Consider the following 25,927-nt stretch of genomic DNA (forward strand, 5'->3'; position numbering starts at 1 on the left):
GAGCCAATGTAAAAAGAGTCATTGAAATAGTAGCAAAATAATCAAAGACTGATAATCAAAGACCAATAATCAAAGACCAAGAACAAAAGCAATGCAAAAAGAGTCATTGAAATAGTAGCAAAATAATCAAAGACTNATCAAAGACTGATAATCAAAGACCAATAATCAAAGACCAAGAACAAAAGCAATGCAAAAAGAGTCATTGAAATAGTAGCAAAATAATCAAAGACTAATAATCAAAGACCAATAATCAAAGACCAAGAACAAAAGCAATGCAAACAGAGTCATTGAAATAGTAGCAAAATAATCAAAGACCGATAATCAAAGACCAAGAATAGTAGCTAATTTTTAAATATTACAATTACTGAGTCTTCAATTTAAATAATACACATTTATGGCTTAAGGTAGAAAGTCTTAAATGTTAAAACAATTTAGAAATATATTAAAGTACGAAAAGGTTAAAATAAAAATTGGAAAATAACTAATTTTTTATATCTTGTAAAGTGTATATAGATAAAATAATAAAAAGTAATTGAATATAAAGTAATTGAGTGTTGCCGAGTATTGTGTAACATGCACCGAGTATATAGTACATGTAAATTAACCATCTATATAGTCAATATTATCGAGTATAAAATTACTTCACATTTCAAGAAATCGATTTGAAATTCACCATGTATATCGAATTGAAATTCACCATGTATCAAGTGACAAAGATAATTCAAAATAATCGAGTATAAAGTAATTGAGCATTGAGTATGATGTTGATATGATCGAGTATACATGTGTCTACTGCAGCTGTATCGAGTGACCATGAAGTTGGGTATCGAGTGACCTTCAAATGATCGAGTATAAAGTAATCAAGCATCGAGTATGACGTTGATATGATCGAGTATACACTTCTCAACAGCAGCCGTATCGAGTGATCATGAAGCTGGGTATCGAGTGACCTTCAAACGGGTTATGAATTCAAAATAATCGAGTATAAAGTAATCGAGCATTGAGTATGACGTTGATATGATCGAGTATACACATATCGATTGCAGCCGTATCGAGTGACCATAAAGTTGGGTATCGAGTGATCGTACATCGAGAAACGTGTGACGAGCCATCGAGGACCGAGTAATCGGAGTAAAATAATTGAGCGCTAATCAGAGTAAGAAAAACGAGGGAGAGTAAGGAAACAGACCAAAATAATCGAGTGCGCAAGTGAGATTTGGGCTCCAACTATTTTAGTTGGAGCCCAAACGTTATAGCCCACCCACCTAACTATATATAAGAGGTTACACAATAATGAGGAAAATACACCTTTGATACTTAGAGTTCGAGTTGATGCCTATTTGATCTATAGATTCACTTTAATTGTTCCTATGTTATTCTTAAGCTTTTTTCTTTTTTTTTTTATTTTTTATTTTTATTTTTATTTTTACTATTAGTTAAAAACTATATATCTCTCTCCCCTCACTTTGCATCACTGTCAACTTGAAAACTTGGTGTCGCTCATTGTCACCAATAAGTAAGCATGGGTGCCGGCTTCGTTTTAGAAACCAAGACTTCGTTTGAGTAATGTAATAATATGTGCGGTAGAAAGTGGAATTGCAAAATGCCACTGAATTTAATTTTATGCTTTGTACTTTTGGATCCTCAACTCACTAGTCATCGGTGTGATGCTAACCAAGTTTGTACCTTTTGTTGCTCCCAAATATCTCATTTGGCAACATAGTACCTAATATTCTATAGAAGATGTCACGTTTATTCAACATAGTCCTGAGTTGAAAGAAATTATACAACTTCAAGATACTAAACAAATTTCCTAAACTCGAACTTATAACACACAATATAGACATCGAAAAATCCGAAAGTGAGCTAGGCGAGAAATTTTTGTTAGCATGCTTTCAAAAAGCAAGGGATAAGAGGTCAAATCATCTAATCAGGACATCATATTCAATCCCAAACTGTCAGTTTCCGGCGCAGGCATAAACATATATATTTTTACACATACACAAACTGAGTTATCCCAAAATCCAACCAGAACTCGAGAAGCTCGTTGAGAATACAAATTCACAAACTTCCACCTCGAGAAGGTAACCACTAGGATGAACTTTTTATCAGAGTCGTGGAAACTCCATTAGTTTGGAGTGATGAATGATCTAACGTTATGTTTCAATCTTCCAACAAGGACTAAAATAGAATTAAAAAAACATCCAGACGCTCACAGGCACTACATAGACATTAGCATCACATAAATAATACAACCCAGTTATTGCTGGTGCATGTTAAGATACAGACAACTTGGTCTCCAAATCGTTCTTCTGAGTTTATTTTTTCTGAATACAGACACGTACGTTTTGAGATGTCAATATTTCCAAATGTACGTTCCGAGATTTTGATACTTCAAGCTCCACGAGTTGGTTGATGTTTTAAAGCTCCCGCAACTGCGGTTTGTAAGATCTAGTAGGCAGATGAACAAAAAGATCTTGCATTATGTATAAATCCATATGGTCAAAAGCATGGGAAGCAAACAACTGAGCAAGGAAGAGATAAAGGAATGAATTACCCGTATGATATTAATGACAAGGACAACTCCTCACTGGGAAGCTTCGTACTCCAGAACTACATCATCTACCAATCCAGTATTCGACGTGTTATCTGATGTGTCCATACAAGGACTAGTTTTTATCTGCTGCTGCGTCTCTGCTAACGTCCAAGAACTTTTAGACCCATCGAGAGAAATATGACGTTCGCCTGATGCATCATAAGGAAAGAATTCCATTGGCAAGCTCTTCAAACCTGCCTTCTGCTCAGAAGAAAGCTTGGCAGAAATAGGAGATTCAGGCGCATCGATATAATTTTGTGAAAATTCAAAGGGTCTATAGAAGAGCAGATGAGCCACAGTTCTATCGATGGGGTTGGTCTCTGTTTCAGCATCCGACACCCCGGCAATTCTATAAAACAATATAAAAGAATGCAGAGGACATCACAGAAATTAGAGATTCCAATGGAATTCCTCGAACCACACTGAAAATCAACTGACATTTACGGAAATATGTCGTATTCAAGTTGTATCATTCGTTAAACCAACCAACCAAGTCCACTAGTACTAAAGATATGAAGTAATTTATTACTAAATATCAAAGAGTCGCTTTGTCTTATTTTGGCTTGACTTCTATTTTGTTTGCACAAGCTCCAAGTCTAACGCTATATATATTAAGCAACTAAATAGAGTTTGAGTTAAAACTGGAACTATTTATTGAAGAACACAAGCAAAATACGTGGGGATTGGAAGGCTCTCTAAAACCACTGATTATAATCTCAGCTCACAAATTTCCCTTTTTCACCCACCAGGTTTTTAACTTTCTTGAGGTTTTACGGACGTTGAAAACTTACCTTTTTCTTATATTATGAAATAATATTTCAACTCAGAACATACATTTTAACAAAATAGTTTTCAAGAAAAGAAGATAGAAGCAATCCTATTATTTTCAATTAGGTTTTTTCTGCTGTTATCTAGAATTAGCGTTCATGACTACTTTCTAACTATAGAATAGCTTCAGTGGATTATGCTTTTTCATACCATCAACCATTAAAACACAGTAGACTATGTTGCTCTAATTATTTATGTTTTAGTTCCTCAATGTAATAGTCCCAGTTTTGACTTAAAAAGATTAAATTTTCTTAATAAAACATGTCTCCCAATTGCTTGCACAAGTCCTAAAGTGTCTCTAAAATGTCCCGTGCATGTCCTAACATGGCTGCAATTTTTTAAAAGATAATAAAGAATAAGAATTCGAAATGACAGACTACTTCCGGACTCACATGAGCAAAAGAGATTGTGGCAGAAACTCAAAAATATTCTTTCAAGACTAAAGGGGAGAATCCCTGAACAACTCAATACGAGGTAATGAGTATTGAAATGCGTTCGAACCTGCAATGACTATTGATTTCTCCTTTTGCCGTGAAGTCATTCTCATCTCTGGTACTTTTGTTGGAACTACTTGTATCGTTAGCATAATGTCTTTGTATTGCACTTTGAGCCAATCGGAACAAGCTGTCCCGGATACAAAGTCTGATTTTGAAATCCAGCTGTAGTAAAACATTTCTAGGGCATTGTAACTAAAGTCAGGTTACTCTAGGAGGAAAATAATCCACTCACAAAGTCAGGTGTACCTTTGAAATAATTTCTTGAAGCCTGCAAAGAATTGTATCTTCCATAGAACAACGATCAACTGTGGTGGAGACTGTATTAGAATCATCTTGCTCTAAAGGCGACTTTGGATCTAGAGCGGGAAGAGTGTATATTTCTTCAGAATCAATATCAGTCTTTTCAATGTGCTGCGACTGAACTTCTTGGGGACATTTTGGAGAAATAGATTGACTAGTAGTAGAGACTTGACTATTGAACTGTTGCTGTTGTTTTTGAATGGCAAGCATTGCCTGCATTTGTTGCCTTCTCCTAAGTTTTTCAATTTTTTCTTGAGGTGTCATGGTAAGAGACTTCACAAACCCATCGGCTGGCTTGTCCACCCGATTCGCACCACTGGGGGAAATATCTTGACCAAGAAGAGGCTGATGCTGGAGATCTACCGGCTGAATTTGGGACAGCAAGGGTACAGCAGAATATGTATTTGCAGCAATTGGATAAAATGACTGGTGCATCAAAGGATTGGAACTTCGATGGTAATGCAATGACTCAATTCCTTGTAGATGCCGATGTTTAGTCATAACTGAAGGCGAAGATGTTCCCAGCTGTAGAGCTAAATTGTTATCAAACTGACCTGCTGGGTTCGTTGATGAAGGCCAGTTACCACAAAAGTCTTGAAACATCTTCTCATCGCTTTTCCCCTCAGATCTTTTACGAGATCTCAACAGTTTCTTCTGCCTACCAATCTGAAGCATGGAAGAGTGATAAAAATTAGATAATGGACAGAAAAGACTGACTAGGACCACCAGGGTTGAGAAATAGATGCCTAACAGTAAAGTTAATGTAGAAACCATCATTCCAGCACAAAAATGTAGTCGGCAACAATCCCATGTCACATCAATGAAAGCATGAATTAACTTTAAGTCTTTATTCCGACACACTGAGCAAGGTTGCTAGTTCTGGGTGGGTACATAGAAACAGGCATATGTGGATATGTAATTACATTGACAATCGCAAGTCTGTGCCTATTACTCCTTTTTCAACTTATTAGAGTCCAGTGTAATCTTCTGATTACTGGCTATTGGTACACCGCTTATTATGGGAAATTGTTAGTGTACCTATATTAGTTGTAGTCATAACCACCTTCCTACTGAAGGTACTTGCTATTTGCTTGGAGTTGTAAGTGGAACAGATTCCATCATAGAGGAACAAGTACACATTTGACTGGTTAGTAGTAAAACAAAAAAGTTCTGTGAAATTCACCTAAAGATTTGAATTGAAGCAGGTGTGACAATTTAATGGTTATTATTATTATTTACACACAAACAATTGTTTTCATTAAGAAAGAATGAAAGAATACAAAAGCATACAAAAAAAACCCTGAAGATGATGTTCCAATCAAGTAAACTGTTTCCTAGTGATTCGAAGCACAAAGAGACATAAAACCTCACCAAGCAACAAAGCTCACAAGGGTTCCCCTCCACAACCCAAAAAAACTCCATTATTTCTCTCTCCCCATATGTTCCATAACAAAGTACACACTGCAACAAGCCACAACAACCGGCTCTTCCGACTAAAAAACGGATTAAGGAGGAACTCCCTGATTGAGTCTTTAAAACCCCTTTGATGAGCATGCACAAAGCCTAAAAGAAGTGGTTCCACAAAGTCCTCACAAACTCACAACTTCAAAGCAATTGATCTGTGTCTTTATCTGCCTCCCAACAAAGCATACAACAAAAGGACCCACTAACGAGGGCAACATCCTCAAAAGTCACTCCATAATGTTCACACGTCTATTAAGACTTGTGAACTTAAGTTTCTTTGGAATCTTAATCTTTCACAAAACATCAAAGACGGCCTCAAAGAGTGATCAAAAGAGTGTCAAAAAAAATTATAAGAGAAACCCTCCAAAGGATCAAGACTCCAAAAGCGAACACCCCTTCTCCTAGTCCTGAATGAAATCTCTCCAATCAAAAACAAAAGAGACAAGACCTCCCTCATTTCCCTATTAGATAGGGCCCGATGGAAACCAAATGAGATCAAAACGAAGCTCCCCGACCAAATCAAGAAATCAGAGATTAAATGATTTTTAAGGTTGGACAAATGGTATGACCGAGGAAACGTGACAATAAGTAACCATGTGATTGGTGAGTCGGTAATCCTTTCACCAATGGTGAGACCAATCACATCAAGATGAAGCTGAAGCAAATTGAGGGTTGGAGAGTTAACATATAGAGCAACTATGACAAACAATTTGTTGGCTGCTGGACTTTACCAGTAAGTTACAACCATTTAACAGCCTTTATGGTTGCGACATGGATTGAACAAACCTTTGGTGGAAGGGATTTTGGGAGGAGGCGAGACGAATTTTATGCTCAATGCCTTAGTTTGGGCAGCAGTTTCTAAGGACTTTCCTAATTGTCCGTTAGGGGTTATTATTTTGAAACGGAGACCTTTTTTTATTGGCCTCCCTGGTGGATGTTTTTTTTCCCTTCCGCACCCTTTTATATTCTTTCATTTTATCTCACCAAATAAAGAAGAACACCTATTGGTAGATGTTGAATTAGATGAGCATGGCAGAAAATTTGAATTTAAGAATGGGGGCATTCGGTATCACCTTCCAAATAAATCGGAATAGGCAAGCTAATGACTGACAGCATAGAGTTTAGTAGAACTTACGCTCAAACATCAACAATGATATATTTAAGGGGTGACTTTTTACAACCTGGTTAGCACATGAAAGTTAATGTACTTAATAATAGACTGAACATGAAAACATCCCATCTACCAACACTGGCCATCCTTTTAGATTAATTACCATTGAAGTATTTGTATGTAGTTACTCTTTGATACATTCAATCTTCATTAGCAGGTAAAAAGGCTTAAATACAGCCAACAAAAGGACAACCAACTAATTACTTCAATAAAAACAAATGAGAAACGAACCTTATTTGAAAACTCATTGGCAGATGCGATAATATCAGTTCTTTGGTGAAGTGTGGCTGCAGCTGGGTTGGGTATTGTCTCCAGATCTGTCTGGATGAGGCAAACAAATTACGTAGAATTTAAAGTTTGATAAAAAAAAATAGTAGGAGAAAATGCACTAGTTCGCCGTGTAATACCCGATCCTTTGCATTAGCTACAGTCATATCTCCTTCTACATTTGTTAAGATCGCACTTCCAGTCTGCAGCCCAAGTGGTCCAACATCACTACTTTGCCCATTGGGAAGAGTAGATACTTGCTCATTTTGTTTCGAGTACTCTGGATTCTTTATTTTTTCAGTGTCCACTCCTGAGTCCAAATTTTGCGACTCCACAGTTGGGAATAGCTTCATTGGGCTGTTACGCAAATCTTTCGAAGAAGAAGACCATAGCTCATCAGCATCATGGAGACTTACTTGGCCAAATATTGGGTCATCATTGCTACAAAATTGCCATGGATACCATTGGTTAGAGAAAAAAAAGATTTTTTTTAATAAGAACAACTTTCGTTGAGAAAAAATGAAAAAATACGCGGACATACAAAAAACAAGCCCACAAAAAAGGGAATCCTTCTATATGAAGGGACTCCAACGGTACATAATCATGTCAATAGGTTAATTATAAAAAACCTTTGAAATCAAAGCCCAATAAGAAACATGAAAATGAATAAGAGACCAAATTTATCTAGCTTCCTTCTCAACCCTCCTAAACACCCTACTATTCTTCTCACCCAATAAAACCCAAACAATAGCACAAACACTAGCAAGCCAGAGAAAAGGACCTCTCTCCCCGAGCGGAGGATTGAGGAGGAACTCCTCGATCATATCTTTAACATCTCTTTGATGAGCACACATCATACCAAACGTTTGGAAAAAAGAGAAAAAAAAAACTCGCAAAATCACAATGCCAAAGAATATGGTCTAAGTTTTCCTCCGCATTCTTGCACAAGATACAACAAAAAGGCCCAACCAACGAAGGAAACTTCCTACCAAGCCTATCTAGCATACTAATACGGCCATGGAGAACTTGCCAAGTGAAGAATCTCAACTTTCCAAGAATCTTAATCCTCCACATCAACGTAAAGACACTCACCCACAGGAGAAGGATTAACCAAACACTAGAAGAAAGACTTGCACGAGAACCCTTCCAAAGGATTAGGGTTCCAAAACTCTCACATCTCTCCTCTCAAGGCGAAAGGGGTGACTGTCAATAAGAGAAAAAAGAATTATAATAGGTACAAGAATGTTTCAAAGAATAAGATTGCATTTCTACGTGACAAAGACACAAAAAAAAAAAACTCTGATGCACTATCAAGATTCAAGACTAGCCACCAACTTTGGTTCTAGTGATCATGCAATGACTGATTTGCACATGATAATATAAATAATAAATCATAATAGATTTTTTATAAAAACGGGCACATTAAATGTTGTCCAAAGAGCAATCAACCCAAGATTAAGAACTAGAAAAGAAGAGAAAATATAATATAAAATATAAAAATCCAATTGTAAAAAGAAGATACACATGATAACTGTTGTCGGGGGAAGTATCTACACTTGTGATGACGACTGGGTTGAAACTGAAGATAAAAGACAACCACTGTGAGAGAGGATTCACAAGATTAAGACCTACTGCGGCACCAAAACTTGAATTAGATTACAATTTAACATTTAAAAAATACGTGTGTGGCTTCCAAGTGGAAAAAAATGCACTAAAATTATTGTTTTTCTAATGGAGTGAGTCAAACAACTTGACATGCAGACCTTTCATCTAAGGCTGTTCCGTGTGCTCTTTCAATTCATATCCGTCCTCAAGATGAACAATGCTAAAAGTAAAACTACTTTGGTAGGCATTAAAATATCAACTGAAGAACCAAATCGGCTCTAGAGGAGGAAGAGTCACTCTTGGAAAAGTGCAATTTTATCCAGCATACCCTTTTATCCCTTGTCAGCCTTTAGATGCCCATCCAAAGTTATAAAAGACTGGGAAAAGCTCATTAGAGACAATATTTGGAAAGGCCTCTCTAGAGTGAGAAGTTCTAACCTTGTCAATTGGAACAATACTTCCATGCCTATTCAAAATGGAGGGCTGGGAATTGGTGACCTTACTGTGCGGAAATTTTTTTGAAAAGAAAATCAATCTCTTCATTGAATTAATGAAATGAGACAAAAGCTCAAAATACAAGATATAGATACAAAGAGCAAAAACAAAACCGTGATCAAAAGATGCACCCAGAGAATCTCAACTAGGTTAACACCCCCTTAGCATCCTCATCATATCCATACAACGCTAAACAAAATCGTTCCAACATCAACGAGTACAAAAAGAACAAAAGTGGGGGAGGAGATTTACGAATCAACAAAATACACTCTGGAGAAAATTATAGCCAGCAATCCCTAGTGAATTGGAAACTCATTCCTAAATCCTCCACCCACTTCAAGGTTCATAGGAAAGCCATAGCCGATGCTGCCGTCTTGTGCAAAAGTGGTACAGTTGTAAGTAGCCATAGCCACCCACATCAGCCGCACCTCCTAGATCCAGCTGTCGCCAAATCCAATTGTGCTCAAATCCGTCTGCTACACCTTCTTCCATATCTACTTCAAATCCACTCCAATTCGTCCAATTCACGCTCAGATCTCATGTCATGAGTATGTTTCCGCCGTTCGTGGGTTTAATTTCACCTGTTTGTGGTCCGCCTCGCCGTTCGTGTTTTGTCTGTGATTCATGGAACTCTACAATCAGATTTGCTGCAACAAGAACCCTCTCCGATCCGAGTTTGATTGCTCATCTTCTTTGCATAGTTTTGCACCGCTGGCCGTGGGTTTTGTCTGATCGTCAGAATTCTTTGGAACGGTCTTTCACCTTTGTGTTTCTCTTCCGTGAAATTCGTGAAGTCACGATTTTTCAATTTCACATTTGGTTCAATATTGATTTGGTTTAGTATAAATCGGTTCAGTTAGTCCATGTTGGTTCAAGCCCGGTTCGGTTCTTTCAGCCAAGTTTGGTTTGATTAATTAAGTTTGGTTAAAGTTGGTTCAATTTGGTTTATTTGCAATTATGGCAAATCTCCTTTTGCACAAAGGCCTTTGTTCCATTTTAAATCAGCCGTTTGAGGGTTTTGTTGTAGATCGCTCAATGAGGATCTTTGTTTTCAGCCCAGAGGTTCTTCATAGGCTTTGTTATCTATCTCTCTATGATGATCTTTCTTTCCAGCCTAGAAGTTTGTTTTCGTTCTTCGTGGGTTTATGGTTCCAACCTACTTCGTGTTTTCATTTTTCGTAGGTTTCTATTTCCATCCTAAATTTGTTGATTTGTTTTGGAAGTTATCTTTACAAACTCAAGATCTTCGCCAATCTACCACCTTGAGTTTGAAGGAGGGTGTTAAAAGGAAATTAGGGTTTATTACTAATTATTATTTTTCATTGTTATTTTCCTTTTTGAGTATTTTCCTTTAGTGGTTTCTTGATGTCTATTTATTCACCATGGTAAAAGGTTGATTATGTACTCTAATTTATTCAATAATATACAAAATTAACACACACATATATATGAGAAACTGGGATGATTTAATCACAAAAAGCACAGACTAGGGGCCAAGGGGCAAGGAGCCTTTTAATATGTTTCAGTTTCTTCTCAACAAACCAACTTACCAACTTGACATGAAGAATGCCTTTTAGTAATATAAGGAAGCGAATCTATGAGAATTTGACTTATTTCATCTATTTATTATTAGAAAAAACGACAACATTCTCTTCCAAAAGGGTACAGAACAATATCAGCTCACTACATGACTGCACTGTCTCAGGTATACATTGACAAGACACTTTTTTTTCCACGTCATAATTATATAATTTGACTTCAGTTAAAAAAGTAGAATAAAAACTAAAGAAGAACAAGAAGAAGGATAGTTCTTTTTTTAATTAAACAATCTTCAATCAAGGAGTTAAGGGGGAAAATACCGATATACCTGAAAATTCTATCTAGGTCATCAAAACTTCCAATATTAGCCCATCCATAGTCGACAAAATCAGCCTGTTCTTTACCTTCTTCACTACTTTGAAAATTTGTTGCACCTTTGGTCATCGCAGCTGTCAATACATGTCATTCAAAAACTTAGTACATGACCGAACTTTTATACCATTGCTCGTCAATATTGCATTTGAGCACGCATATACCTCTGTAGAATTTACAGAGAATAAAAGACATAATATCTTTATTATTTACCACGTCTTGGTGAATTATATTTGCTATTTTCAATTAATTCATGAGATACTTCAGTACCCTTAGAGTCCCGGTCAATTCTGGAAGGTTTAGACAAGGATACGTCAGCCAATGGATCATTGCTGAGGTTTGAGGTGGAGGTTCCTTCTTTGCCAGGACTGCTTTCCAGCTTTCTTCCATGGTTATCATCAACATCAGTCCCGGGTGACTTTTGCTCCACAACTTTCGTGTATACCGTGTCTTGATTCCATTCTTTCTTGTCATAATAATTCTCACTAGCCTCCCGATAAGGCACAATATGATCATCACTATCCGCTGCCTCACCCCATATTATATTCGCAAGCTGAAATTACCACAGAAATTTAAGAGAGGAAAATCTTGTAGCACCTAATTATAATTTGCAATCAATGAGTAGCAAGCACTAATCAAATCCCTTTTTTATTTTTTGGTACACTCAAGAAAAGGAAAGAAATTAATGCATCAAATCATACAATCACTTAAATGGTCAACCATGCAACCAGATACATATGATACAATGAGCTTCATTCTGCTACAATCCCAAGTCACTACGGACATTGCTCTTTCACAGTCGAAAGGAAAGCCTTCAATGTGGAATTTGATAACAGGTACAGAGGAAGTCAAGCTTGTATCACTAATCCCCTACAGATATCTCCTCTTTTCTCTCTCCTTACATTGGCGCTATCTTACCAGAGTTTATCAGAATGTTTAAATGAACGTATTATTAGGATTTCCTACTAAGTTTTCTACTTTCAGTGGATGGTATGTTGTTGTATAATACAAGGTTGAAAACTTCATTATTTGCCTTTAATTTAGAAATGTTTTAACTTAATATTATAAGATTTAATGTAGTTTGTGAATGAATTTCAGGATATGAGCAAAAGAACGAGATTTAGAGTTCAATAAAGTGAAAACATACTAATTTTGCTTAACACAGACAAGAAAGGGCTAAATCTCCATAGTAGGGAAGAAAAAAAAGTAAAAATACCCAAAAAGGGACGTTGCATCACTCCACAGTGCCACACACGGCTCTCTAACCAACATGGTTTCAGGGTAGCACCATAGTGCTGTGACTGAAGACCTGCAAGAAGAATGTTGTGGCGTTGCGGCACAAACACGCAAGGGCTAAGATTTTCTTCACACCGCTGCAGCACTAGTGCTTATTTACGGAAAGTTTTCTGTATTGTCTAGGATTTTCAGCCGGTCATGGTATTGAGTTTTAGAGTTTTTGAGGCCAAGAGAAATAGTTCTGAGCAGATTTCAAAGGGTCCTTGGTGCCGAGGTGATTCCACCATCGAGACGGGACAAGAATGCCTGATAATGCTTTCCTTTCCCTTTTGTATCTTTGATTCTTCTTTGTATTTTTGCCCTCTAGCTATGGTTCTATCTATGGAAGCCATGTTAGGCTAATTTTTCATTGGGCTAGATGAATTCTTTGGATTATTGCTAAACAATTTTATGGATCTTGAATGTCAATTTCTTTTTTATAAGAACATCTTTCATTGAGAAAAAATAAAAGAATACACGGGTATACAAAAACCAGCCCACAGAAAGAGGGATTCCTTCTACAAGAAGGGACTCCAGGTATACAAAATCACGTATGTAGAATAATTACAAAAGACCTTCAAAATTGAAGCCCAATATAAAATATAAAAACGAATAAGAGACCAAGTTTATCTAGCATCCCTCTCAACACCCCTAAACACCCTGCTTTTCCTTTCATCCTACAACACCCAAACAATAGCACAAATGCTTGCAAGCCAGAGAATTCCCAAATGGCAGATTGAGGAGGAACTCCTCAATCATATGCCTAACATCTCTCTGAAAAGCACACATCATGCCAAACGTTTGGAAAAAAAGAGTCACTGACGAAGCTCGCAAACTCACATCGCCAAAAAATACGGTTCGAGTTTCCTCCACTTTTCGACAAAGAATACAATAGAATGGCCCAATGCGATGGCATCTTCCTAACAAGCCTATCTAACGTACTAATATGGCCGTGAAGAACAACATACCAAGTGAAGAGTCTCACTTTTTAGGAACCTTAATCCTCCACAGCGAAGGAAAGATTGACTCACCCAAAAGAGAAAGAACAACCAAATACTAGAAGAAAGACTTACACGAGAACCCTTCCAAAGGATTAAGCTCCAAATTCTCACATCTCTCCTCTCAAGACAAAAAGGGTGACTCTCAAGACGAGAAAGAAGACCAACCACATCCGTCATTTCCCCATCGGAAAGAGCATGATGGAATCCGAAGGAAAACGAGCAAAGGCTCCCTATCCACACGAGAAAATCAGCCACAAATGATTTTTAAAAGAAAAAAAATGATACAACCGGTGAAATACCCCACAGAGAGGTCTCTCCCCCACCCCAGTGCTTTTTTATTTTCTAAAAAGCACATCTCTCTCCCATCCCCCACCTCACACCGGACCCAAAGAACAAAAGCAGGGATCTTGAATGTCAATTTACATTATCAATTTCTAGCATGACTGTTATTAATGCTTGTGGTTGCCTGATCTTCAATTGATTCATTTCATGATTTAAAATCTTGCTTTAACAAGAAAGTTTTAGATCTGATCATGCAAAGAAAGTTTTAGATCTGATCATGCATGCTAGACCATCATTTGCACACACTAGAGTAGTCGAAAAACAACAGATATTGTTATTGAAGAGTCTTAATGCTTTGCTTAATTATCTAATTTCACGAGATTAGTAATTAGTAGTTAAGTGAAAGAAAAGATCGACTTCAGGAGTAGCAATCTGGATAAAAGACTTCTGGATCTAGGAGTTGTGTTAATTGGTTCAAGAGTTAAAACAATTGAGTTTAGTAAATTTATTGATGGAATCTATTCCCTAGAATGTCTCTTTGTTGAAAATTTTCATACTTGATCACTTTACTTGCTTTCTTAGGATTAAGTTTACTTTCATCGCAAGTCAATCCCCTAAATAAAATTAGAACAATCTTTGAATAGATAAAAGATTATCAAATTGGTTCCTTGAGGATGATACTCAACCATGGTCGTTTTAACTATATCATAATTTGATATGTGCGCTTGTGTGACATTAGTGAACTCAACAAGTCGACTCAATGGCTTCTAGAAAATGTATATTTTCATCCACCAATGAAATTTTCTTTTTCTGTTTTTTTTTTCTTTTGGCTAATTATAAAATTTTGCTCTAATATTTGTACCATCCTAAGTATTCTTTATCTTGAATCCTTAAAAATTTTCAATTGCATATCCTTCGTCTTGAATCTTTCAAGTTCCAATTTCATCCTAGATGTTATAATGTGATTAGTTTTTGTCAACGGAGTTCTATCTATCTGATTAAATGCTAAGATTTATTAATAAAATGGTTACCGGCCTTTAAAATATATTCTATAACTTAATTACCCCAAGTTCTAATTCAATGATCTAGACATGCAAAATCAAAACCCTACCTACTTCACATTGTTTCAACTAAAAATAACTAACTTGACTCACAATCAATGGTTGTGATCGAAAAAAAGACCCATTTGAATTGTACTATGCTACAAATAAGAACTGAGTGCAGAGGGAACCATCGTTTAACTAATAGTCTGTTAGGAACCAAGGTAGTATGAGATGCCTTTGTCCCACGTTGGTCAGAATGAGAGGACCAATTTGGTACTTAAAGCTATTTGGGATTGCTTTTGAAATCGTAAAAAGCTATTTTAAGAGAATCTTAACTGCCTAGGTTGTTTGGTAAAACAACTTATTTATTAATCTACCCAAATTCACTTTTAAAATTGTTCTAACGTGCAAAAATTATTTGATGGAACTTTCAAATTTTAGTTTTTCTAAAAATTTGGTATATTCCCTTACCCATTCAAACTTTCATTTCATTAATTTATCTTCTCACATTTAATTCAAATTTTAATCGGTTTAAATTCTTATAACAATTACTTATAATTTTTTTTTAATTAAACAAAAATGGTTGCAATTTAAATCATATAAATTTTCAAATAATTATATAACTAAATTACACTAATTATTAATTTACCAAACACCTTAGCTAGTTTTTTCTAATTTTAAATTAAAATTTACCAAACACTCTTTTACTTCTATCCACAACTAGTTTTCTAGAAGCATAACTACCAACAATTATTTTAAAAGCTACAACAATCCCAAACGAAGCCTTAACTGGCTTGGCTCTCCCACCCCAATAGCTAGCTTTTGGGGTGTGGTTCTCCAAGGTGCTTAAGTACCTAACAATGGTGTCAGAGCCGGTTGTTGACGTTCGGGGTGGAACCAACGGAGAGTTCTGAGCGGGTGTGGCCGAGTGAAGTACCACCGGAGTAGCCACCGGACGTCGGCTTTCCAAGGATCGCGTATTGTTAGGAACCAAGGTAGTATGAAATGCCTTTGACCCACATTGGTTAGAATGGGATGACCAATGTGGTACTTTAGTGGCTTGGCTCTCCTACCCAATAGCGAGCTTTTGGGGTGTGGTTCTCCAAGGTTGCTTAAGTCCCTTTAAAAAGGGAGGAGTAGAAAATTTCCCAATCTTGAAGATAGAGAAAATAGAGAATTTCCAATTTTAGAAAAAAAAAGATTTTTTTTTAAAAAAAACCTTCTAGGGAGAGCTTCAGAGGGTTCTATATGTGAATTTTACAGACTCGTTAAGAGTCATACCTGCTCACAGTAACTCTATCTCATAAAGCAATTGTCTCAAAAAAAAAAGGAAGCCCACATCCATTTTGCCACCATGTCCTTATCACAAAGGCTAAACTTTTCTATGCTCAACTCACCTATGCTAAGCCGTGTCAAAACCACCACCCACCTAATCAAATGGATATCCCCACTCTTGTCAACACCTTCCCACAAACCTTCCCCTTGAAGATTTTCTCTTTTACAGGGAGAGAATTTTTAATATTTTCCACAATACAAGTCTAAAAGGATGGTCAAATATTTTAATCATGACAAGTTTTGATTAAGAAGAATGAAATAATACAAAACCGTTAGTCACGAACCAATAGAAAAGGACCAACAAAGGACCTGCCTCCAAAAAAATGGAAACTCAAAAAGGAGCCAAACAAGAACTAGTCTAACAAAACAAGAAGACTTGTAATCTAAAAGAATAAGGTTCTACAAAAAGTTACAAAAGTCTTTAGATATAAACACCTAAAGTGACGCATTAAACCAAACAAGTTAACAAGGAACCATACCTCCCAAGACCTCTCCACACTCTTAAAGATTCTATTATACCTCTCAATCCATATACACCATTTAAAAATAAAAAAGAATAATAAATTTATTAAAAATAAATATAAATAAATAAATAAAGGACACTTTTTGCCATGGAAAGGGTGCAATAAACCTGCCAGAATAGGATACCACAGATTGTTACAAGACAAACAAACTCTAAGACCCTCGGAATTGCGATTCCAAATCAAGCAAACAAATGAAGAACTCCAAACAGAAAGAAGAATGACACAAGAAAAATAAAGGTGAACAGCCCCAATAAGAAAAAAGAATGCCTCTATGTCAAATCCATAGGGTTAACACCACATGACATGCAAGACCTATCAAGCAAAAAATTTGACCCTCCTGCGAACATTAACCTTCCACAGCGAGAAAAGTAAAGGCTGAGTAGAGAACAAGGATTATGCAAAGGATTGAAGAAATAAGCACAAGAAAACTCTTTCCAGATCAGGGACCAACTAACGAGAAAAGGTCCAAATAAGTTAAAAGGAAAGTAACGCTATTATGTAACATTATAATTCAGCATTAGCCTCTTTTAATTTCATCAATGAAAGTATTTGTTCTATTTTCTAATTATAATTTTTTTTTAAAAAAAAGAAAAGAAAAGAAAAAAAAAGATTGAGGTTAAAAGGAAGTAGCCAACATCAAAATTCACAACCACTATAGAAGCCTATCTAGACAATTCAAATAAATCATAGTTAATACCAACAAAAAGGAATCAAAAGAATCCTCCATGCCTAAAGCAAAAGGTCTTTTCATCAATGGACTGAAGATGAAACAAATTAATATTTACCCCTCCCTACATGAAACCCTTTTTATGAGACCTTAATTAGTTCATAGAGACTAGCTTAATAAGAACATTAACAACCAGAGAAAAAGAAAACGCAAAGGTTCATCTTAGCTTGAGGCTACTAATGGCTAAAACTCTCTCCTCAAGGCTACCACGCCAATAACCAAAATAGAAAACTTGATTGACCTAGTCCACCTTAAATCCAGTTATTATCAATTTTAAATTCAACATCCTTCTTCCATGACACCTTATCCAAGAGACACAATCAACATGCATGATTTTAAGTGTTCACAAAATAAAATTTGAAAATGTATTTTTCCTAGTTACAATCGAACTTCTATAAATCATAAGTAGCCTCATTGACAATAAAACTTGATCAAGAATTTGTCTTCCCGTAATAAAGGCCCTTGAAAATCTAAAATAGATAGAAAAGATCAAATCATCCCTTTCCATGAAACTTTAGGAAAGACCTTCCTAAGTCCTTTTTAAAAATATTCCCAATTTTCATTAAAGAAAGCCAAGGTGAAGCCATCCAAATCAGGCATTATATTCCCACCAAAGCTCTAGGACACTTCAACCATCCTTGATCCCAGACTTAAAAGAAACAAAAACATAAACCTTCCAACAAAAGTCTAGACGAACCGAGGGATAATGGGGGCATAAGGAAACAAAAGTTTAGAAAGGAAAAAAAATACTAAATATTATTATAGCATCACAATCACGCCTCTTGTTAACCTAATTTATCTTTGTTTTTCGTCTCTAGAAAGAATCCTCCCAATAAATTAACTCCTTGAATTCCTTTGGTAACCTGATCCAAACTTCCCTCAACTCCCTGCTCAGGTTTCGTTACTCATCTAATCCAATTGTCTTAATTGTATCCGAATCACTTGCTTTTGATCCTAGATACTCGGACCAAATTTCCAATTCTCCTGAAGTGCCTCAAAGCAAGGATAAATTCATCATAAACCAAAGTCCCTCTTACTTGTCTTAACATTTACACCCCATCAAGACTTAAAAAGAAGACAGCCACATAATCTCAAATATATTAGTCTACACACAGTGTAGCCTAAACCCAAACAGATAAACATAACTCTCGGACCTAAGGATTGTCTCATTTCTTCAAAACTGTTCAACCAACATCTTGACAGCAAGAATATGTCTCATCTATAGTACGTCACTCTCTCTCTCTCATTGTTGGACTAAGAAACCTGGCATTAACCAAAGGAAGGATTTATGAAACTACAACTCACGATAAACTAGTAAAACTCATCGTAGATCAAGTGATGCCAGCCCAACAGACGCCTTCATGTGACATTTGGTCATACTACAGTCCCCGCCAGACACCAACGGCAACCACAAAGCTCGAAAATGCTTCCTAGCTCCTCCCAGAATGCTCTACTCATTCAACGAGTTACTAATTGACATCCCTTTGCTTTCGAAGAAATTGAACTGCCTAAGGAATGAAATGCTGAGGTGAGTATCAGATCGATCAGATTCGTGTTCTATTCTTCCAATAAGCTTCTCCAAAAAAGTGTAAGATATGGGTTTGGACGTGAACACACTGATTCGTTGGCTCAATGCAAAAACTATCCATGGTGGTACTATAAACCAAACAAGCTAAACAATACCCAGAAACACTTTCCACTCCCTCGACACAAAAGCACCAACTGTTTCATATTACAGAAGTAAAATATGAAAAAAAAAATATAAAAAATAAAAAAATAAAAAAAAACCACTAGAAAAAGTGGGGTTACCTCTTCGTCGTTCCAATCAAACATAGCTGAAAATCCCAGACAGAATCTCTAATCTAGAATCCAAATCCAACAGCCAATCGAAGATTGATCCGCACATCGCCGAATTATCCGAAAAAAGTAGTTACGAAAAGAAAATCTCGAAATCCGCAACAGAAAGCATCAAAATCCGGAAACAGAACGGCGTTGAAAAGCCCGGGAACAATCGAATGAAAATAAGAACAACACAAAGAGATTACTGAGTCAGGCGATAAATTCGCAAAAACCAAATGGAAAAAGGAGCTTTCTGGAGGCGTATGAATTGAAATGGAGGAGCAAGGAGGAAGAGGAAAGAGGATTTGGTTTGGTTGAAACAGAAGGGCACGTGAGGTCACGTGGGTTCTGTGAAGGGGAGTTGAGCGAGTGAGACGACACGTGTGAGAAAACGTATCTGAAATTGTGGCTGGGAAGACTGTGATCAAATACTGGAAGCTGATTGGTTGGAAGTGAATTTGAATTTGGAATTTCATTTGGGTTTCATTTCGCATTTGGAGAGATAGTGGGAGGGGGTTGTGGGCCCGGGGTCAAGACTTAATATGTGGTGAAGCTTTACTCAGCTGTCACTTTAACTCCTTATCGAAACCCCCTTGTCTATAAAATGCCATTTTTCAGTTTTCTGAAAATTAACGTTTTTCTTTTCAAATTTAAAATAGCTATTTATCTACTCATCCTCACAAAGGCAAACCTAATTTTGGAAATTAGACATATTTTTTTTTCTAACTTAAAAACTAACCAAATCAGAAAGCAAAATAGAAGATTTTTTAAAGTTATTTATTTTAAATTGCACAACAATGCAATTTATTTTTTAGAAGAATCATTTTTAAAGTTATTTATTATAAAATATATTTTTTTTGGTAAGTTTATCCATTAACTGTCATATCATATGGTCTCTTATTTTATTGTCAAGTTCTTTTTTTATTTATAAAAATCATTGTTTTATACATATTTGAATCGTTTTAAAAGGTAAATAAATTGCATAAATAATAATAATAATAATAATTTTCTGCAAACAAATATAATACAAATACAATTTCGTAATTTAGAATAATAATACTACTAAATAACAAAAAGAAAAATTAAATCTGACTCGAAGGAGACTCAATTTAAGATCTCTTGAAGTAGAGATTGCAATTGGACATTTAAAAGTACAAATACTAAAATTGAACAAACTTCGCGGTACAAAGACTAAAATGGTACTTTTACATTTTATTTATAATGATTCGTTCATAATTTTTTTTTATTAATTTATACAAAATTCTGGGGTCTCTGAGCAAATTTCATAAATATATCTATTCATTCTTCAATAATCTCTACAATGCAACAATGGAATCAAATGGTACGTTTCAAACACATAATGGCTAATCAACAATAATTTCATCTACCTTAAGCCTACAAGACGTATCACCACTCACAAGGTTCTTAAGACCAACTTTAAGCTCCTCAATACACCCTCTCCCAAAATAGCACAAACAGGAAAGATGAGAACTCCTGGCACTCTAGACTTTAACTCTTCATACACTTCCTCGGGCCCTTCTTCGTCGATCTTGTTAGCCACTATTAAGGATGGCCGATTTGATAACCCGTTCTGATGGCATTCAAGTTCTGAAACTAAATCTCTCAGTTGTTCCCATGGGGTATCCCTTTTCTACCATCTAAAGCAGTAGCCAAGTCTAGACATACGCTAGGACCTCATGCATTCGATGTGATGCAAGAATGAATGTCCAAGTCCACAATTTCTGTGAGCACCCTTTATAAGACCTGGAATGTCAGCTACTGTGATTGATAAATCAAAATGCAGGTTTCCCAAATTTGGCCTAAGAGTTGTGAAAACATAATGACCAACTATTGGTTTTGCTTTGGAAAGGGCTCCGAGCAAAGTACTTTTCCCAGCATTTGGCATTCCAACGAAACCCACGTCGGCAATGCTTTTAAGTTCTAAAACAAGCACAACCTCACTACAAAGAGAACCAGCTTATCTGTTGGACTCGTTGATTTAAGATACGTTAGAATTTAAGGACTCTTCTTTTTGCCCCGTATGCATTGAGGCTTTAGGCTTCTTTGAAACTGTGTTCATGAATATTCCCCAAACCACCTTCCCCTCCACGAGCAATGATAATCCGTTGACCTTCTTCAGTCAATTCTGCAACATTGTACATCATTCCTTCGCTTTCTCCAATCTCATCATGAATAGAACTGTCAGGAAATGCAGAAACTTGAGAAATGTTTCCCTCCTCAATGGCGAATCTTTAACATTATTTTCACTATTATACACGACAAGAGAGTAGTCTTAAATGTCGAATCGACTTCCTTTTCTCTGTTAGAGCATTTAAGAGACTTCTAGTAGGAACTAGAGAGATCATCAACTAGTCTTTTAGGAATCTGCCAAGGGTCTAAATCTGTTGAAGAATGATGTTTCACTACACTGGGAACTTCACCTTCAACAAGATGAATGACCGTGCCAATTGGTACTCGAACAATCTATCACTGAAATACACACCACAGTAGAGTTGGATCCTAATGATTTAATAGCCAACAGATAATATCGTTTGCACTACAAATTTAGCCCCTAGATTTGATTGGATAATCTATTGGCTCTCTAAAACTATAAAAAATTTCAATCACGTATATAAATTTTGAACTATAATTCCTATTACTGGCAGTATTAAGTATTAACTAAAAGATGACTAAGTTACTAACATGTTTATTTAATAGATACTGACGAATTTAGTATGACAAAATAGATAGATGTTAGGTCAGTATAAACCTATCCTTTTTTAAAGGAACACATAAAAAACTTTCCGTAAAATATATCACTCTTAATTTATCCAAACCTTCTACTTCTTTCTGCAATTTGTCCACACTACACCATTGTGCCAAAACAGCTGATATTTGTTCAATAAACACGTCAAGAACTACATGTACAATCATAATCCAAAATATAGGGACACATTGAAACTTAATAAAATTTATAGATGGAACAGATAGCCTCTAAAATTAGGAACTAAATTTGTAGTTTAAATGAAAAATATGAACGATTAAGAAACAAAACAAGACAATGAAGACGCACACATACAGATTAGAAGGAGATGGATGACCTTATCTGCACCCTTAGTTCCAATCTTATTTTTCGAAGATCCATGTCCTCCTCTACTTGCATTCTGCAAGAGATGGTAGGAAATTAGGAATATTGATAGATATCGTAATTCTATAACTATGAAGATAGTTTATCATTCATTTTCGACATGTTTCTAGCAGGAACATAAAGAAGAGTGTAACATACAATATGATAATTCAAACTTGGAACATTCCAAAATCACGTCACCCCCTCTTCCACCATTTCCACCTGCGTCAATTAGAAAGGCAGCATTCAAGAACACAGTGAAGTCAATTGGTTGTAGATTCACGTTCACCTAGGTCGAAGACTCACGATATCAAAATGTGTATTTGTGTATATATATGCAATAACTAACAAGTAAACTCTGTCCAAAATTGAATAATGCAGTGGTATAGGAAGCTTAAAATGAAGGCTATAAAATGCCAATTTGTTTGTATTAGAAGATAATTGGTTTAAATACTACTTTGATCCTATACTTTCAATTTTGGTTCTTTTCCGACCCTTTACTTTTCAAAGGATTCATTTTGCTCCTTATACTATTAATTTTGGTTCATTTTGATCCTATACTTTCAACTTTGGTCATTTTCATCCATATACTTTTAAAAAGTTATCATTTTGATTCCTTAAAAATGAAATAAGAATAAAAATGAAGGATCCAAAATGATCACTTTTGAGAAGAATAAGGACCAAAATGGACATTTTGAAACTATAGGACCAACATAAACCAAAGTTGAAAGTACAAAAATCAAATTAGTATTTAAACCTAGATAATTTGATAAAGGATATATTTGTTGCACATTCTATTCATATAATTATAATGCCATCGGTCACTCTTTCTTGTAATGAACCATTCCTAGTCCTAGCTATAGTTGGTAAGGGTAATGTTTTAATCTACCTTGCCCATCGTTCCAAAATGATAACTATACACTAAGTGGTTAATTAGACACGTAAATAAAACGTACCATCAGGTTGACCATGGCGTTCGTGCCTGCTACGCCGCAGGCTATGGCAACCATTTCCACCATCACCTCCTTTAGCATACACCTTAAACCTGTCTATCATTCTCCTCTCCTGCATACGATCACAATAATCTAAAAACATGAGTAGAATAATTTTCATTTATATAGTGAAAAAGTAATAGAGAAATATAGAAGAGAAGCAGGTGAAAAACCTGTAAAGGGGCAAGCTTAGACTTCTTCGATGGAGTATCTGAGTAGTAAGAACTGGCAGAAAAAAGCCATGGACAACTTGAGGATGCTCTCAAGCCCCTCAAATGTAAAGCTTGTTTTACACACAAAAACCTCATATTTCTCCCTGTTCTTGCTCCCCTCAGCCACTCTTCATATTTTGGGAAGCCAAAGCTTAAAGTAGATCAAATTCCTGGGGCTAGAGCTACCAAACTTTAGTATCAAATAGTAACGCAAGGACAACATATGCCGGATGGTCGACGGCGAGCAGTGGCAGAAGGCTGGCGGAGGCGTGAGCTTGCCAAGTGGAGAAGGCCGGTGGATTGATTATCGAACAAAACACGGTGGCTTCTAGGGCTAGCGTTGTCACGTGAGTGTACTGCTATGTTGGATTGGGTCTCAGGTTTAGAACAAAACCAAGCCCAGCCCAAGGCCCTTCAGGTAATTTTCTTCACCAATTTGGATCCATTTAGTCAGACCAATATATTGAAATTAATTTCCACAACCTAATCTCATAATCTACATATAAATTTAATCAGGCATTTTGAAAATATACTAAAGAGGCGTTTGGATGGAGGAAAATGAGATGGAATCATGTAACTTTAATTGTTTTATTAATTTAATCATGGTTATATAAATTCATCCGTAATCATGTAATTTTAATTGTAAATGATTCATCTTATAAATATTTGTAATTTATAATTAATTAATAATATTATTTTATTATTAAATAATTAACTTTGCTCAATACTTTGAATTGAATTTATTGTTTATCAATTAATCTATTAATTTTTTTATAGAGGTGTTGTGATTAATTTTATAAATTAAATACAAAGATAATTTGTTTTCATAAAAATTCGGATAATATTCTCATGCACAATCAAACACAATCATCATTTGATTCCCTGCAATCTTATTCCCAAGCATACGTAATTCTTGAGCATCTATAAAACCTTAAATTAAACGACCCTTTAGTGATAAAAGGTGAGTAAGCTATGTGAATGCAAATTGTTCATCTAGTTCTAAGGCTACTTTTGTCAAAACTACATTTGGTATGTCTCAAAGATACTTTGCCTAATGTGCCAAATTATGTTGAAACTAAATTTGTGCCTAAGCATGAACAAGCTTAAAAATATGCTTGAAAAATCAAAGTTTATACTTAAACATGTTCATGAAAACTCAAAATTTATGCCACACATGGTCATGCAAAATTTAAATATATGCATAATACTAAACTTGTGCCTAGACATTTAAATGCTAAAACCAATAGAGTTAATGGAATAATAAAATTAAGCTCGAATAATAAAATTAATTGAAAAAACAACTTACTACTTTCATCTTCACTCAAAAGGACATTCACATCCAATGACTGAATAACAATTCTTTATACATTCCTTTGCAATAAAAGTTGAATTTGTCGTTGGAGTGAAAGTTCAACGATCTCTATAAACTTTTCACTGATCTTATCGAGATCAATGCCACACGTGGTTATGATGATTATACTTAAAGAATTTATGCATTTTAATGATTCCTCATCGTAGTGGTCATATATTTCTACATCGATTACACGTGCAGACAAAGACAAACTATCCAACGAATTATACAGTACCTAACACGTACAAAATAAGAAAATTAAATGAAAACGAACAAGTAAATATGCAGAAAAAAATTCAAGTTCACGTACTTAAGAAAAATACTAGACTAGATCAATGAGACAAAGTAACGTTTCGCAAATCCATAAGCTAGAATCGGACTGTCTTAGAAACCACATATATATCATGATAATAAAAATGGAAGAAGGCACAGAGGGGAGTCTAGATACTGGATATTTCCTCAAGCTTCATTGTTGATTGTTTGCATAACTTGTACATTTCACAAATAAGGTCTTGAAGGAATCATTGAAGGTCCTTGAGCGGAAAGGATCAGACCCAAATCCCAAAATTTACAGAATGTTTTATTTATAAAGAACAAACAAAATGTTATGCAATTAATGGAAAAACACGGCATGCTGAAACAAAAAATAAAAGAAAGAGAGAAATAGGAACTCACCATTGAAAAACAAATTTTTCACATATCCTCTTCTCCAAAAATACGAACTTGAAACCCTAATTTTCCAAATGGCCACTACCAAAGTGGTTTCCTCTGTATTTTTTGGGATGAGAATCTAAAAGTGTGTAGGCTCTGGCTTTTTGGTAAGGGAAGAAAATAAATGAGATTGGAAAAGAGTTGAGTGATTAGGGGAACAATAAATTTTACAGAGCTATTCTGTAAAAACTCAATGTGGAAGAAGATAGATCAAACTGTTCAATCCCTCTTCCCACTAATGTAGTAGAGAGAAAAATGGGAGGGAGTTGTAAATATTTTAATAAAAATTTTAATATATATTTATATGATAACTACTTTGTCATAAAATATATATTAAACTATATGTTATATCAAATTTAACATATAACCTATAG

The 25,927-nt window shown here is 35.5% G+C and overlaps 1 protein-coding gene and 1 pseudogene across 3 annotated transcripts; both read right to left on the bottom strand.

Moving 5' to 3' along the window:
- Nucleotides 1-1,973: 1,973 nt before the first annotated feature.
- LOC120079534 (protein LNK2) lies at nt 1,974-19,472 on the bottom strand. Of its 3 annotated transcripts, none has more exons than XM_039033744.1 (9): nt 19,131-19,470; nt 11,348-11,687; nt 11,091-11,211; nt 7,264-7,564; nt 7,088-7,177; nt 4,168-4,887; nt 3,926-4,083; nt 2,558-2,945; nt 1,974-2,451 (listed from the first exon to the last, which is right to left on the bottom strand). In XM_039033744.1, exons 1-8 carry the CDS (start codon nt 19,152-19,154, stop codon nt 2,588-2,590), a joined length of 2,112 nt encoding a protein of 703 aa, XP_038889672.1. In that variant the 5' UTR covers nt 19,155-19,470; the 3' UTR covers nt 1,974-2,451; nt 2,558-2,587. The 3 variants fall into 3 exon arrangements, 2 of the variants coding, with proteins under 2 accessions (XP_038889672.1, XP_038889673.1); XM_039033745.1 differs by having other exon boundaries at nt 11,405-11,687; nt 19,131-19,469; XR_005482256.1 differs by lacking the exon at nt 1,974-2,451 and having other exon boundaries at nt 2,809-2,945; nt 3,926-4,099; nt 19,131-19,472.
- An 871-nt stretch (nt 19,473-20,343) lies between these two features.
- LOC120080364 lies at nt 20,344-23,862 on the bottom strand (annotated as a pseudogene).
- Between the last annotated feature and the right edge of the window lie 2,065 nt (nt 23,863-25,927).

The sequence above is a fragment of the Benincasa hispida genome, chromosome 6, assembly GCF_009727055.1.
Source record: "Benincasa hispida cultivar B227 chromosome 6, ASM972705v1, whole genome shotgun sequence".
NCBI classification, from domain to species: domain Eukaryota; kingdom Viridiplantae; phylum Streptophyta; class Magnoliopsida; order Cucurbitales; family Cucurbitaceae; genus Benincasa; species Benincasa hispida.